The sequence below is a fragment of the Corythoichthys intestinalis genome, chromosome 3 (assembly GCF_030265065.1).
Source record: "Corythoichthys intestinalis isolate RoL2023-P3 chromosome 3, ASM3026506v1, whole genome shotgun sequence".
Lineage (NCBI taxonomy): Eukaryota > Metazoa > Chordata > Actinopteri > Syngnathiformes > Syngnathidae > Corythoichthys > Corythoichthys intestinalis.
In genome coordinates this window covers 29,273,478-29,289,829 of record NC_080397.1, presented here as the reverse complement: position 1 = coordinate 29,289,829, position 16,352 = coordinate 29,273,478, and the positions used below count along the sequence as shown (strand labels likewise).

Below are 16,352 nucleotides of genomic sequence, written 5' to 3'. Positions count from 1 at the left end.
CTTTAATCCCGTAATGTTATGTATCACTTTGATCTCGTAATATTACTTTTTCTTGTAATACAGTGATCCCTTGTTTTTTGCGGTTAATGGCGATCGGAACCCGCCACGATAAAGTGAAAAACCGCGAAGACGGGAAGAATTTTTTTCCGTCTTTCACATTTGACAATTTGTAAAGCTGAAGCACACATATGCAGAGGTGTATACAGTTGCGAAAAATTGTACTTAAAGTGACACGAAAAAGCATGTTTATTTCATAATACACGTGGTATTTTATGCTCCTGAATGATATGGACGCTTGGATGTGTGTGGAAGCGATCACTATATTTAGTTTTTTGAATCCCGCGCCATGAAAATGAGTGACTTCCACCTTTGGTTTTGCATTGAGGAGGAGGGCGCTGTGACGTGTACAGTTGAAGGCGTCCGCTTCACTTTCCAGCCGTACTGTTGTGTATGAGGAATAAGGATTCAGCTGATTTTGCGGATTAATACGTTTATTTTTTACATCACGCCAGCCAAACGGCTGCAGAAAAATCTTGCTGTATAAGGGAGAGGCGTGCGAGCCTTTTTGGAGTTTCAAAAGGTTCCCATTCACCGTGGATATTGGCCAAAACAAGCCCGACTACTGTGGGACCATTGGACAAGGAAGTAAGTAAACATCTTGTTTTGTATTATGTCAAATAAGAATACAGCGATTACAAAGTAAACACTACAAACTTTCTTTAAATAAAGGACTACTTACGTTTGATCATTGATAGGCATGTAAAAACCTCTCCTCATGCACATTAGCGGCACATTAGCTGCACAAGAACTGCAGCCGCCCTCCTCCGGGGAACGAGCTGTAAATTGCTCTCGGCCGGGCGGTTTGCCGGTCCGTGAAGACAATCGACAACCCAGTCGTCGTGTCAGATAATCCAGGCTAGTTATGTGTGATTTTCTGCTTCGAAGACTGAAACATCACTCGGTTCGGGTTAGCATGTCGGCTCGCTGTCACGCCTCTTGGTTTCGGGAGGTGCGACAGTAAAGGTGAAGTCGACAGTTTTGACCATTATGGAGTAATTTTGCCATGTCATCCTGAATAAGTGCATTTTTATGATTTCATATTCCATTTAGCACAAGACTGTTATTTGTCATGACCATGCCATTTATTTAGCAATTGGGGAAGATACTTGGATAAAAAGAATCTCCTGTAAAAATATTGAAGTTAAGAGACAGAAACAATGACATTTTGCAGCTCTCTTCGTCGCGTTTTCCTTGTTGTGAATACTTCCCCCTCGACTGGCTGACTGGTCCTTCTCAAGCCATTTATTTAGCTATTGTGGAAAAATACTTGGATAAAAAGAATATCCTGTAAAAATATTGGCGTAGAGAGACTGAAACAATGACATTTTGCCGCTCTCTTCATTGCGTTTTCCTCGTTCTGAATAATTCCCCCTCAGTGGGCTGAATAGTAAAACCGATGAGCCCAGTCTCCTGCTGACGTCATCCACCTGTTGGGGACGCTCGAGCCCTATAATGGTAGGCGTGGCTAACCGGCAGATTAAAAGACTAATTTCTCATCATCTGCGCTTTGCTAAATTGTTGTATATAGTCGAATCGTCTCAAAATATGATTCTAAATCACATAATAATGCTATTTAAGACTTTTTTTCTCCTGTCGTATGGTCTTCAAGTAAAAGTAGCGCTGCATCCAAATAATATTACACAAGTAAAAGTAGTCATCCAAGAAATGGACTCAAGTACAAGTAAAAAAGTATTCAATGAAAAAACTACTTGCGTACCGAGTAATTCCTTATAATATCGTATTTATTTTAAAACGATAGCATTTTTCAGCATAGGGTTATCTATATGAACTCTTATTATTACAGTGATCCCTTGTTTTCGTGGTTAATGGGGACCAGAACCCGCCGCAATAAGTAAAAAAACGCGAAGTAGCGCAAAAAAAAAAAAAAAAAAAAATCCCTATGTATTTATTCAGATTTTGCATTGGAAAAAATATATAAAACATGTTTTGTCACTTTTTTTTCCCAACAAATGGTTTTTAAGCACTTCAAATGTAATACTTATGATAAGTTCTAAACCTGTTACTATCGCACTGAATTATTTTTAAACACGAATGAAGCAGAAAAAAAGCTTGGCTATATCAAATGGTTCATTGAGTGAGTCAACTCAAATCCACTCAAGCGGCTCACTTACACACAATGAGTTGCCATTAGGCCTGTCGCGATAACAAATTTTAGTGTGCGATAATTTACCTCATGAATTATTGCGATATGCGATATTATTGCGCCCCCCCAATTTTTTTTAAACACCAATTTACAATAACTGTGAGAATACAGTATATATTAATAGATCAAGTACACCCATTTAAACGCGATAAGAAATCACAACTAAAAACAGTAGACCATGCCTCTTAAGTAAAAGACAATATTAATACCGCACAGAAACACAGAATAAGTAAAATGTGTTTTTCAAGAAAAAAAAAAAAAACAATTGCAGTTAATAACTTAAGCATTTAGGCAAATGAAAACTTTTCCCCTCATAGCTTCTGCAATGGTGTTCCATAGGGATGCAACGATACAGTTAAGTCACGGTTCGGTACGATTTTTGATACGGGGGACACGATTTTTGATCCAATTCAATACATTTAATGCTCTGGGAAAAAAATAACTGTATTTTTTGTTTCGTTTTTTTCTTTTTTTTTGCAAACGAGCAAAAATTAAATTGCCATCATATAAACATGCATTTTAGTGCATAACATCTATGTGCTTACTTCTTACTGATCTAAAGAAATTTAGTATAAAAGTGCTGAGAACAATCTTTACTGTTTGTAAAGTGAGGCGGGGCACACTGTTGATTGCTACAGTTAGGTTTACTACATGAACAAGACATCCTATTTGTGGTCCGAATCCATCTGTGTCACGTACTGAATTAACAGTATATGCAGCATTATCCATAGTCACTGGTATGGATTGATTTGGCCTTCTTAACTTACATTCAGTCATTGCGATTTATAATTCATCGATGTAGTATATGGACTACGTGTCCCATCACCACTCTGGGCTCACGTAGCCAATGGCATGGGACGTAGCACATCTAGTTTGCTATTTCATGATATTTAGTGTGTGCGCACATTAAAAAAGTTGGCAAACGCCACGTAAGTCACGTCTGCTCATTACTGTACAACAACAGCATATGACAATCGACTTTCATAAAACAGGACGAGTTTGAAGCACAGCGCTCTTAATTTGCCACTCAAATATCCGGTGTTGTGCCGAAAAATAGCCGCCCCGGGTTAAATGTCACCCCTGTTGGGAGCGCCCACACGTCAACAACACCGGCACGGCAGAGATGGTCTGCAGTCAATCCGGAGCACTGAGCGGCCGTTATACGTTGAACAATAGGATATAATGGGAACGATTGGCTCCGGCACTATTTTTTGCCGGACCTGGAGCGAAGATGCATTTTGCGCAGTTGGTAGCAAGGAATCCGAACTTTTAACAGCATGTCTGCTGCATGCGCGCACGCACGTGAGATAAATAAGCCTGTCGCAATATGCAATAATTCCATTTATCGCACGATAAATAAAAATGAAGGCGGTAATTTTCCCGCTGCGATTTATGGCCTCGCGTGTGCGTGCGCGTGAGGCAGACGTGCTGTTAAAAGTTCGGATTCCTTGATACCAACTCCGCAAAATACATCTTCGTTCCAGGTCCGGCAAAAACTAGCACCGGAGCCAATCGTTCCCATTATATCCTATCGTTCAACCTATACCGACCGCATCAGTGCTCCGGAGTGACTGCGGACCATCTACGGCGCGCCAGTGTTGTTGACGTGTGGGCGCTCCCGTCAGGAGTGACATTTCACGCGCTGGGGCTGTTTTTTCGGCACAACGCAGGATATTGACAACGAATTCCGCCAAAACGTTACCGACTTGGCTGCTATGAACAACCTCGCTTTGACAACGAACAGCTGAATGAAATTAAGAGCGCTGTGCTTCAAACTCGTCCTGTTTATGAAAGTCGATTGTCATATGCTGGTGTTGTGTAGTAATGAGCAGACGTGACTTCAGCGGCACTTGCTAACTTTTTTTAATGCGCGCACACACTAGATATCATGAAATGGCAAACTAGATGTGCTACGTTGGCTACGTGAGCCCAGAGTGATTATGGGACACGTAGTCCATATACTAAATCGATGAATTCCAAACTGTCATGACTGAATGTAAGTTAAGAAGGCCAAATCAATCCATACCAGTGACTATAAATAATGTTGCAAATATTGTTAATTCAGTACGTGACACAGATGGATTCGGACCACAAATAGGATGTCTTGCTCATGTAGTACCTAGCTGCTAAGAGAGCTGTAGCAATCAACAGTGTGCCCTGCCTCACTTTACAAACAGTAAAGATTGTTCTCAGCACTTTTATACTAAATTTCTTCAGATCAGTAAGAAGTAAGCACAAAAATATTATGCACTAAAATGCATGTTTATATGATGGCAATTTAATTTTTGGTCGTTAGCAAAAAAAAAAAAAAAAAAGACGAAACAAAAAATATAATTTTTTTTTTTTTTTTTACAGAGCATTAAATGTATTGAACCGGATCGAAAATCGTGTCCCCCATATCAAAAATCGTACCGAACCGTGACTTAACTGTATCGTTGCATCCCTACGGAACACCATGACAGAAGCTATGACGGGAAAAGTTTTCATTTGCCTAAATGCATAAGTTATTAAGTGCAATTTTTTTTCCTTTTTTTGGAAACACATTTTATTTATTCTCTGTTTCTGTGCGGTATCAATATTGTTGTCTTTTACTTAAGAGGCATGGTCTATTGTTTTTAGTTGTGATTTCTTAAAAAGTATTTTGGAATTTAAGAGTAAATATTTATCGCGTTCAAATGGGTGTACTTGATCTATTAATATATACTGTATTCTTACTGTGTTATTGTAAATTTGTTTAGAAAAAAAAATTGGAGGGGGGCGCAATAATATCGCATATCGCAAAAATTCATGAGAATAATTATCGCACACTAAAATTTGTTATTGCGACAGGCCTAGCGATAAATGGAATTATTGCATATTGCGACAGGCTTAGTTGCCGCAACAACTTTTTAACAAATTAAACGATGATTGACGTATGCGGCACTTTGAAGCTTGGTTCTCTGGCAACATCAACGTCTGTCAATCATTGTTAATTTTAATAAGCAACTCCAGTGCCCAACCAAGCAGGAGCGAGAGGGAGGGAGAGTGAGACGACGCGATCGGCTTGGGGCAGCTCAACCAATTTTTTTTTGTTTGTTTGTTTTTTTAATTGAAACAAAATACGAGATGGACTGAGGGCCTAAAGTTTAAAGCACGAAGTAGCAAGGGATCACTATAGTTCAGCTTTAATCCCATAATACATGGAGTAATATTACAATTTTATCTCATTACGGCTTTAATCTTGTAATATAATATATTATTTTTTATGTTATTTTCTGATAATCTTATGACTTTGATCTCGTAAAACGACAACTTTATTTTTCTCTCTTTGTTTGGCCGTGGTAGAATAAAGCCTTGAGATGATGACGATTTTTCTACTAGCGCAAGTTAGCAGGTGAACGAGCCTGACGAGGCGTTGGAAAACAGACCTGGGCCTCAATGATCTTTTGCTTGGAATCCACCACTGCCTGCATGTCCGAGTGATCTTTCTTCAGCTCCTCTTCCACTGCCATTAACCTGTTCAAAAAAAAAAAATTACTCAAGTACAAGTATACAGTGAAAAGATGACTGAGCACTGAGGAACCGCTTGTCATTTATTTTTTTAGGCAGTTTAATCTGTAGAGTAGCCAAAAACTGTACTCAAGTAAAAGTAACGTTACTTCAAAAATAATAGTACTTTAGTTCAAGTGGTCATCCAAAGAAAATCCCTCAAGTACAAATGAAAAAGTATTGGTTGAAAAGAATAGTCAAGCTCTGGGCTTATCATGTTGTTTTTAAAACAATATCATCACTAGTAACCCAAAATTCTACTCAAGCAAGAGTAGTTTTACTTCCAAATTATATGACGCAAATAGTCATCAGAAAAATACACTCAAGTACAAGTAAAAAAGTATTTAGTTAAAAGAATACTCAAGTACAGCGTAAATGCTTATAATTTATTGTTAAAACATCAGTAGAGCATGCAAAAATTGTACTGAAGAACAAGTACCGTAATTTTCACTCTATAAGGCACACCTGACTTGAAATATCGACAGTGCTGTCATGCTCATTAATGTTCCTCTCGGGTTCAAATTGAAAGGGTTGAACAGATGACATGTTTATGTCGCTAGAGTCATACTCTGGAAGCCTGGCAGCGTAACCATGTGACGTCACCGCCCTGCGACGTCAACAACAATGGCGAGGTACTAGTTAAACAATTTTTACAAATTGTATAAAATCGAAAACATCAAGAGGGATTTTCATACAAAATTATTTGAACTCATAATAACGTTTATCTTTTAACAAATACACTCACAAATACAACCAGGAACTGAAAAATGCTAGACAATCATATTTTTCAGAGATCATTAGTAGAAACACCCACAATACTCGCACACTATTTTCTGTTGTTGACAAACTGACAAACCCACAAGCATCAATACCTCAGGAATTGGCATCTGAGGTGTCCTGTAATAATTTCGCAGCATTTTTTACACACAAAGTACTAATGATTAGACAGACTGTGTGCAACTCCGGATTAACAAATGTTACACTAAATGCCTCCCAACATGTCCCCCACGTCAATCTTAGACAGTTTAGCCTCTTGGACTATGCCACTTTAACAGAAATTGTGTCGAAACTAAAGCCCACAACATGCTGCCTTGACATCCTTCCTTCAAACTTTTTCAAAACTGTTTTTCATTGCATAGCCCCAGACATACTTCAGATTATAAATACTTCCCTCCAAACAGGAGAGTTTCCTCAGACTTTAAAAACTGCAGTAATAAAACCTCTCCTAAAAAAACCTAATCTGGATGCCTCAACCATTAGTAATTACAGGCCAATATCAAATCTGACATTCCTGGGGAAAATTATCGAAAGGGTTGTGTTTGAACAGATCCAGACTTTTATGATCCAAAACAATCTTTTTGACTCATTTCAGTCTGGATTTCGGCCACAACACAGCACCGAGACCGTGCTTATCAAAGTCCTAAATGATATTCGTCGGAATACCGATGCAGGCAAATCATCTGTTCTGCTACTATTGGATCTCAGCGCCGCATTTGACACGGTTGATCACAACATACTACTCAGCAGATTGGAACAGTGGGTAGGGCTTACTGACACTATTCTTCAGTGGTTCACATCCTATTTACATGATAGGGATTTCTTTGTGTCAATCGGAAATTATCAGTCAGAACGAACCAAATTCACGTGTGGAGTCCCTCAAGGGTCAATTCTTGGACCACTCTTATTTAACATCTATATGCTTCCGTTAGCTCAGATAATGGAACAGTATGACATCTCCTATCACGCCTATGCAGATGACACACAACTGTACATTTCTGTGTCCCCACATGATTATAGTCCCTTAGTCTCCCTGAGTAAATGCATTCATCAAATCAATGAATGGATGTGCCAGAATTTTCTCCAGTTAAATGTGGAGAAAACAGAGGTGATCATTTTTGGGCCAAAAAAGGAAAGGTCAAAGATAAGCAGCCAACTTAGCACAATGTCACTTACAGCTACAAATCAAGTCAGAAACCTTGGCGTAATTATTGACTCAGACCTAAAATTTGATAGCCATCTAAAGTCCGTCACTAAATCCGCTTATTACCACCTAAAAAATATAACCAGAATTAAGGGGCTTCTGACTCAACAAGACATGGAAAAACTTATGCATGCATTCGTTTTCAGCAGATTGGACTACTGCAACGGTATATTTACAGGTCTTGATAAAAAATCAGTCAGAAAGCTGCAGCTAGTACAGAATGCTGCAGCCAGAGTCCTCACAAATACAAGGAAGCTGGACCACATTACACCGGTTTTGAAATCGCTACACTGGCTTCCAGTGAGTCAAAGGATAGACTATAAAATACTACTGCTCGTCTACAAAACACTTAATGGCCTTGGACCAAAATACATGCTTGACTTGTTAGATTCCTATGAGACATCTAGACCCTTAAGGTCGTCTGGAACGGGTCTTCTGCATGTTCCAAGAACAAGAACCAAGCAGGGTGAGGCAGCATTTAGTTATTATGCTCCTCACCTCTGGAACAAGTTACCCGAAGGTCTGAAGTATGCTCAAACCGTTAGCTCATTTAAATCAGGGCTAAAAACGCTTTTGTTTAGCACTGCATATCCATAACTGTCTATATATTTCAATCTACCTGCCTTCTATTCCTCTTGTGCTTATCTCCATTGCTGATTTCAATGATTATTATTAGTAGTAGTTTTTGCTTTATTTCTATTTTTGTTTTATTTTTATTTATTTATTTTTATTCTGTGCGATCTTTTGTCTTGGTTTTTACATTGTGTTGATTTAAATGTGATTTTTATGGTTTTCATGTGATGTAAAGCACTTTGAATTGCCTTGTGTTGAATTGTGCTATATAAATAAATTTGCCTTGCCTTGCCTTTAAGCACTACAAGTCTTTCTATCTGTGGATCCCTATAAATATTCACCAGATAGACTATTGCTATATTGTAGTGTTGTTCCGATCATGTTTTTTTCCTCCCGATCCGATCGTTTTAGTTTGAGTATCTGCCGATCCCGATATTTCCCGATCAAATTGTTTTTTTTTTGCTCCCGATTCAATTCCAATCATTCCCGATAACTTTTCCCGATCATATACATTTTGGCAATGCATTAAGAAAAAAATGAATAAAACTCGGACGAATATATACATTCAACATAAGTACTGTATTTGTTTATTATGACAATAAATCCTCAAGATGGCATTTACATTATTAACATTCTTTCTGTGAGAGGGATCCACAGATAGAAAGACTTGTGACTTTGTATATTGTGACAAAATATTGCCATCTAGAGTATTTGTTGAGCTTTAAGTAAATGATACTGTAGTCATGCCCAAATGCATGATGGGAAGTGGAACCATGACTGTGCATAGTGCTACCAATTGATATATCTTCTCTGCGTTGGCAAATAACATAAGGTGTTAAGATAAAGATCAATTGCTACCTTGCTTCCCCACATTGCTTCCCATGATAATTCTAATCTTAGGGAGAGAGATTGTAAGGTTTTAGCCAATTAAAAAACGGCTTCAAAGGCTGCCAAAATTCACTCTACTCATTTTACGCTGCCTTTTATCTCTCTATATAGGTAAAACGGCGCTATTACAGATTGAATGCGACAATGCGTGAGTGGGTCGTGCAGCGCATGCATTAATTGCGTTAAATATTTTAACGTGATACATTTTTTTAAAAAATTAATTACCGCCGTTATTAGCATAAATTTGGTAACCCTACCTTAAGCCTAAACTAAAGACTCTGGAAAAGTGAAACATATAATGCCTGTAACGTTAAATACAATTAGAAAACAATTTAATTAAAAATATATGTATATATTAAAAAAAGGCATGGCCGATATTTTTTTGCCGATTCCGATACTTTGAAAATGACGTGATCGGACCCGATCGATTGGCATCCCTACTATATTGTACTACAAAATCTAATATTGTGGTATAAAATAAATATTTATATGCTAAAATGATTAAAACTAACCTGCTGATGATGCTGTTCATCTGGAGATCTTTGTCATCCTGGAGCCTCCTCAGTCGACTTTCGGTGTCCTCCAGCCGAGCCTGAACACGCCGCAAAAACACGTGCTAGTAAAACATTCTCACGCGCTAAACTGACAAATTTTCACACATACTCGTCAAACATTTTCACATATGCACCTGGTACTCCTGTAGGAGGCGCTGGTTCTGCTGGTCCTGAACCAGGAGGCGGGCCTCGCACTCCTCCTGACGCAGCGCAGCCACGCGTAGCTTCTCCTGCAGCAATGCAATGTCCTGCCGGTACTAAGAGCGCACATTTGAGTTAGCCGTCGGCCAAGAAACAGACAGAAGGTGGCGACCGCTCACCTTTTCCGCCAGGGCGTCGTCGTGACGATCGTCGTCCGTCTCGACGTAGGCGGACGCCGAGTTCATGTTGAGAAGCCAGGCCGCCGTGCGGTCCAGCGCGCACGGAGACGGCGCCTGAGCGCAACAGATAGGAAATAATATACAGTAATGTAAAAGGATATAAAAATTTCACCACAAACAATGTTTTTTAGGGTAAAAAAGAAAATCCAATTTTATGGCCGCCACAGTAACGCACCTTGTTGCCAGAGCGCGGTTTTTCGGGACTGTCCCCCTTGGATGAGGACGAGGCCTGGCGAAGACGCGAATGCCCGCCGCCGCTCGCCCAATCTGGACTGGACGACATCACGCTCCCGGAGGCGGGACGAGGGGGGAGCGCCCCGGGCGGCGTGCGACCACGCGGCGGGGGTGCCGAGGAGGGCGGCGGCGGTTGGTCGATTCGGCGCTGGGGACCTGAAGAGTTCTGACGGGGGGGAGCGACGCCTGCAGACGCAAGTGCGTGGACAAACAAACAGACCTGATATCAACAAGAAGTGACCCTGAAATGCCCCAAAATAAACTGGAAGTAACTCTGAAATGCCCTAAAATGTGCAGGAAGTGATCCCGGACTGGTCTATAATGTGCAGGAAGTGACCCAAAATCAACAGGAAGAGAGCTGTAAATGCTGCAAAATCAACATTAAATGACCCATAAATGATAAATTAATAGGAAGTGATTAATAAAATCAATAGGAAGTGAGCAGGAAGTGACCACGAAATTCCGGTAAATCAATAGGAAGCGACGCTAAAATCTACAGGAAATGATCCAAAATTTACAGGATGTGACTTCAAAATCTCTCAAAAAATACAGCAATGACCCAAAATGAACAGGAAATGATCCGAAATCAACAGGACGAGACCCAAAATGCCTTAAAATCAATAGGAAGTGACAGCAAAATGTAAAGGAAACGGTTAAAAAATGTGAAGGAAGTGATCTGAAATCACCAAGACTTGATCCAAAAAAATGCATTAAAATGACTAAGATGATTGGCAAAAAAGTTACTTGTGATGTTTTCCGAGAGCGTTCTCCGGTTTTGCTCGTCTCCGCTGCTGCTGCCGGACATCCCCGACAGGCGCTCTCCTCGTTCGCCGCCCCCAGGCACGCCCACTTGCATCTGCGTGAGGAAAGCGGGCTTGGGCGCGGCCGGGTCTCCGCCCTCCGTGGGCGGGGCATCAACCCGTCGGCGCGACGACATTTGATAGACGGGGTTCTGGAAAGACAACGGCAGGAGCCCCGCCCTGCGCTGCCACTGGACGTCGTCCGGGGCGTCCATGCCATCCTGCAGGTCCACCAGGGACAAGCTCCGCCCCTCCGCGCTCAGGTCCCGCCCGGCCCTCCCGAAAGTCGCGTCGTCGTTGGGCTCCGAGTAGGATGAGCTCGGGGCCGGGGAGCCTCGCGAGCCTGTGGAAAAAGGTCAAGAGTCCGCGTCGGGTCGAAGGTCAAAGCCGGGGTCGAAGGTCGAAAGCTCACCCGATGCCGGCTGCAGGCTGGCACCTTTTGTAACGAAGAACAAATCTTTGTTTTCGGGCGTCGGCGAAGGAAGTCGGGTGAAGTCCAAAAGACTGCGAAAAAACACAAACACAAAACGTGTACTCCAACAAGTGTAGTAAGTATTGCTGTACTGAAAACATGTCATTCTTGTCTGCGACTAGTATTTGGACTACTAGGTGACTGAAGTTATAATATTACAAGGAAAAAGCTGTCTTATTGCAAGAAAATAATAATAATATTATAAATCAAATTCATAATATTACCAGTTTAAAGTCATAATATTATTAGAAGAAAAGTGATATTACAAGATGAAAGTCGTGTGTTTACTAGAGGTGTGCATCGGCACTGCCCTCACGATTCGATTCGATTACGATTCGGAGGGCCACGATTCGATTCGATTCAGAGGGTCACGATTAGATTCGGTTCTATTCGGCAATGCATCGCGATGCATTAAAGCCTGGGATGCATTAGAATTCTAAATCAAAGCATATTTTTCATGAATCATGAGGCAACAAATTCTCCCAGTTAAACAAGACTGTAAGATGAATACTTAATAAACATTTGTATCTTTTATATTTTTGTGTCTGTTCTATCAGGTGGATAGTTCATGCGTCATTTCCTCGGCAAAATGCGATAGACATTTATTTTAATTTCTTCGAGTTGGCAGAAAAAAACGCAAGTTTTCTTACTGTTTAAATAGTCTACCTATTTTTCTGATCATTATAAATGCATTTACACAACGAAATAACGCTGGAAAGGTTTGTTAAATATATTTCTGTGTGGGATATTTTGCTCACTACGCGCCTCTATGAGAGGAACAGCAGCATATACAAAAATAAACAAATACTTTTAAACAACATTATTTATTTTAATGACTCGCATTAGAACACACAAAGGAACAACCTGCCTTAAGGAACACTGAAACAAAAAAATAACATTTAAAGGAACACCACGATGTCCTGCTTAGCATGAAGAGGTGCAGCCCTCGAAACAAATGAGGCCAAAGCGCGAGGGGAAAATTAAAAGGACGTCCACGGCGTTCATGTGCTCAAACAATGCACTGGCTCTGCTGCGGCTCATGTTTGGGATTACCAAAAGCGCCTTCTCTCTGTTTTATCCAGTTTATTTATTTTTATAACAATTATTCCTTAGTTTAACATCCATACATCGTTTTAGTATACAAGTATATAATTTTTTTTTTTTTTTAAAAAGCGAGCGAGAAGTCTGGCCCGACCCGATCCGAACGTAAATCATTGACATTTTGGGCCCGACTCGGCCCGAAATTCGGGTCGGGTTAGGTCGGGTTCGGGCTCGAGATCTAGGCTATAATTACTCTTATATATTTTAAAATGCGCTGAATCGATTCGGCTTGTTACCCGCATCGAATCGAATCGTCCATGCCCCGCATCGGGATGCATCGCCGCATCGATTATTGTTGACACCAGTAGTGTTTACTATTAAAAGTCATAATATTACAAAATAAATTGTAATATTACAAGATTAATGTTGTAATATGACGAGTTTAAAGTCCTTATATTACAAGAGTAACGTTGGATTATTATGAGATTAAAGTACGTGTGACAAAAAAAAAAAAAAAATGTTTATTTCAGATTACACACGGTATTTTATGCTCCTGAATGAAATGGATGTGTGTGGAAGCGATTGATATATTTATTCAATTTTTCGGATTAATTCTTTCTTTTTTGTGTCACGCCAGCCCAATGTTCTGCAGGCTTTTGTTGCTACGCCAGGGAGAGTGGTGTGAGGCTTTTTTTTTTTTTTTTTTTTTTAAACCTGTCCTGTTCAGCTGTTTGACACAGAGAATGGAAGTCTACGTGCCCTGATTCTGAACAGTTTTAATGTTTCACATGGAGAGTCTGACATACTCCCATTGTGATCATTCAAAATACCTTTTTATTATGACAAAGCAGCAAACAGGAAGGGATTATGGGGGGACAGAAGAAAAGAAATACAAGAGAAGAAAGAAAAGAAACACATACACAAACAACAACAAGAAATACATTGAACATCTAAACTAGTTACTAATATGCTGGTGCTATCGTCAGCGAGATGTATTTCCGGTTTACACCATGTGGGGGCCAATTGGCCAGTGAAAGAGAATGGGGGTGGGGGTGTCTATAAGACTATAAGCTAAGTGATTGAAAGGGGTAGAGTGTACACAAATCAGTTCTGTGATCTAAAACCCAGTAATCGTGTGAATCTCTTATGAGTGTAAGCCCGTTGGCGACCAACCCTACGCCGCCGCATCGCCAATCCCGGCACCGGAACCCCCAACCCGAGCATGCCCTACCACATCCAGCAGCACGCAAGCCCCACCGGGCGCGCGACAGCCACGCAGACGGGCGGAGAAACCGCGTGGGCGCCAACCCAGGACCACGGCCCCCACCCAGCCAGCCCGGGGAGGGAGGGCGGGCGGGGTGGCTTTTTGGATTTCCAAAATATCCTGTTCACCGCGAACAATGGGCAAAACAAGTCCGACAATCAAGAGAGCATTGGACGGATGACTCAGTGAGTAAGCTACGTGTTTTATGTTATGTCAAAAACTGGGATTATGGCAAACGTTTTAATAAGGAGGTGGCTTGCATTTTGTGGGTGACAATGCTCCCTGTCCACCGAGAAGGCCACGACCAGCGGCTTGTCACACATTATGGTCGCCGGCCGATAAAGGCGTGCCCATCTATAGAGCACTATCCTCAGCTTGGGCCCAGGGAACCCCCCGCTCTCGTCTCCGGTTCTCAATTGTGTAGAGACTTCCACGCCCTTCAGTCCTCTTCGGGTGCCCACCTATTGAGCGCTATACTCGGCTTGGGCTCGGGCAGCCATGTGCTCCGACGTCGGCCGGTTTGTCCACGGAGAATGCGCTATTTTCGGCGTCCATTACCCTCTGCGTCACCGGCGACAAACACTACCTGCTTGCCGGGGATGCAGCAGAACACCGAGCCAAACCTTGCTCGCTGCAATGGGGCTGGCCGATCGGTGATGACAATCAACCCCGCCGCCACGTGTGACACGAGTCGGGGTAGTTTTGTGTGATTTTTCATTTTCGAAAGGCGAGAAAAAGGAAAAGCCGCTTGGTTCGGGTTAGCGTGTGGTCTAGCTGTCACGCCTGCTGTTTTTTTACACTCTTTCCTCCATCTCACCAGCCGGGGCAGGGAAATGAAAAAAGCCGGACTAATTCCGGTAGTATAAAATACCTTTCGGGAAATTTAAGAAGTCGGCAATTTTGACCATTGTGCAGTAATTTTGCCCTGTCGTACTGAATAAATGCTTTTTTAATATTTCATATTCCATTTAGCACAAGACTTGTCATGTCCATACAATTTATTGAGCAATTGGGGAAAAAATTGTTAAACATAATATGCTGTAAAAATATTGGACTAGAGAGATAAAAACAATGATGACATTTTGCTGATCTCTGTCGTATTTTCCTTGTTCTGAATCTTCCCCCCTTAAAGTGCTTGTGACACGAAAAAGCATGTTTATTTCATAATACACGCGGTATTTTATGCTCCTGAATGATATGGACCGCTTGGATGTGTGTGGAAGCGATCGCTATATTTATTTAGTTTTTTGAATCCCGCGCCAGGAAAATGAGTGACTTCCGGCTTCGGTCTCGCATTGAGGAGGAGGGCGCTGTGAGGTGTACGGTAGAAGACGTCCTCTTCACGCTACAGTGTACTGTTGTGTATGAGGACGAAGGATTCAGCTGATTTTGCGGATTAATACTTTTATTTTTTGCATCACGCCAGCCAAACGGCTGCAGAAAAATCATTCTGTATGCGGGAGAGGCGTATGCGCCTTTTTGGAGTTTCAAAAGGTTCCCATTCACCGTGGATATTTACTGTGGGACCATTGGACTTACAAGGAAGTGAGTAAACATCTTGTTTTGTATTATGTCAAATACGAATACAGTGATTACAAAGTAAACACTATAAAATTCCTTTAAATAAAGGACTACTTACGTTTGATCATTGGTAGGCATGTAAAAAGCTATCCTCACGCTCATTAGCAGTTAGCTGTTAGCACGTTAGCTACACAACAATTCCAGCCACCCTCCTCCAGGGAACGAACTGTAAATTGATCTCCGCCGGGCGGTTTGCCGATCCGCAAAGAAACTCGACAACCGGGTCGTCATGTCAAATAATCCAGGCTAGTTATGTGTGATTTTCCACTTCGAAGACTTTGAAACATCCCTCGGTTCGGGTTAGCATGTCGGCTAGCTGTCACTCCTTCTGGTCTGTTTACATTCTCCGAAGCCGGGGAAGGGAAATGACATATGTCCGATTTAGGTGTCATAAAATATCGTTCGGCAGGTGTGACAGTAAAGGTAAAGTCGACTGTTTTGACCATTATGGAGTAATTTTGCCATGTCGTCTTGAATAAATGGATTTTTATTATTTTATATTCCATTTAGCACAAGTTATTTGTCATGACCATGCCATTTATTTAGCAATTGGGGAAAGTACTTGGGTAAAAAGAATATCCTGTAAAAATATTGAAGTAAAGAGACAGAAACAATGACATTTTGACGCTCTCTTCATCGCGTTTTCCTCATTGTGAATAGTTCCCCCTCGACAGGCTGACTGGTCCTTCTCAAGCCATTTATATAGCTATTGGGGAAAAATACTTGGATAAAAAGAATATCCTGTAAAAATATTGAAGTAAAGAGACAGAAACAATGACATTTTGCCGCTCTCTTCGTCGCATTTTCCTCATTGTGAATAGTTCCCCCTCGA

General features: G+C 41.2%; 1 protein-coding gene across 1 annotated transcript in view; it reads right to left on the bottom strand.

Annotated features, from left to right (window-relative positions):
- The window catches only part of LOC130913033 (disabled homolog 2-interacting protein-like), a 42,796-nt gene that overhangs the window by 1,244 nt on the left and 25,200 nt on the right, over positions 1-16,352 (bottom strand). Inside the window, exons 11-17 of the mRNA XM_057831295.1 lie at positions 11,575-11,666; positions 11,107-11,505; positions 10,304-10,548; positions 10,069-10,182; positions 9,883-10,005; positions 9,707-9,786; positions 5,632-5,719 (exon numbers count right to left, since the gene is read on the bottom strand). Coding sequence (XP_057687278.1) covers positions 5,632-5,719; positions 9,707-9,786; positions 9,883-10,005; positions 10,069-10,182; positions 10,304-10,548; positions 11,107-11,505; positions 11,575-11,666 — 1,141 coding nt within the window. The remainder of the gene's footprint in view (positions 1-5,631; positions 5,720-9,706; positions 9,787-9,882; positions 10,006-10,068; positions 10,183-10,303; positions 10,549-11,106; positions 11,506-11,574; positions 11,667-16,352) is intronic.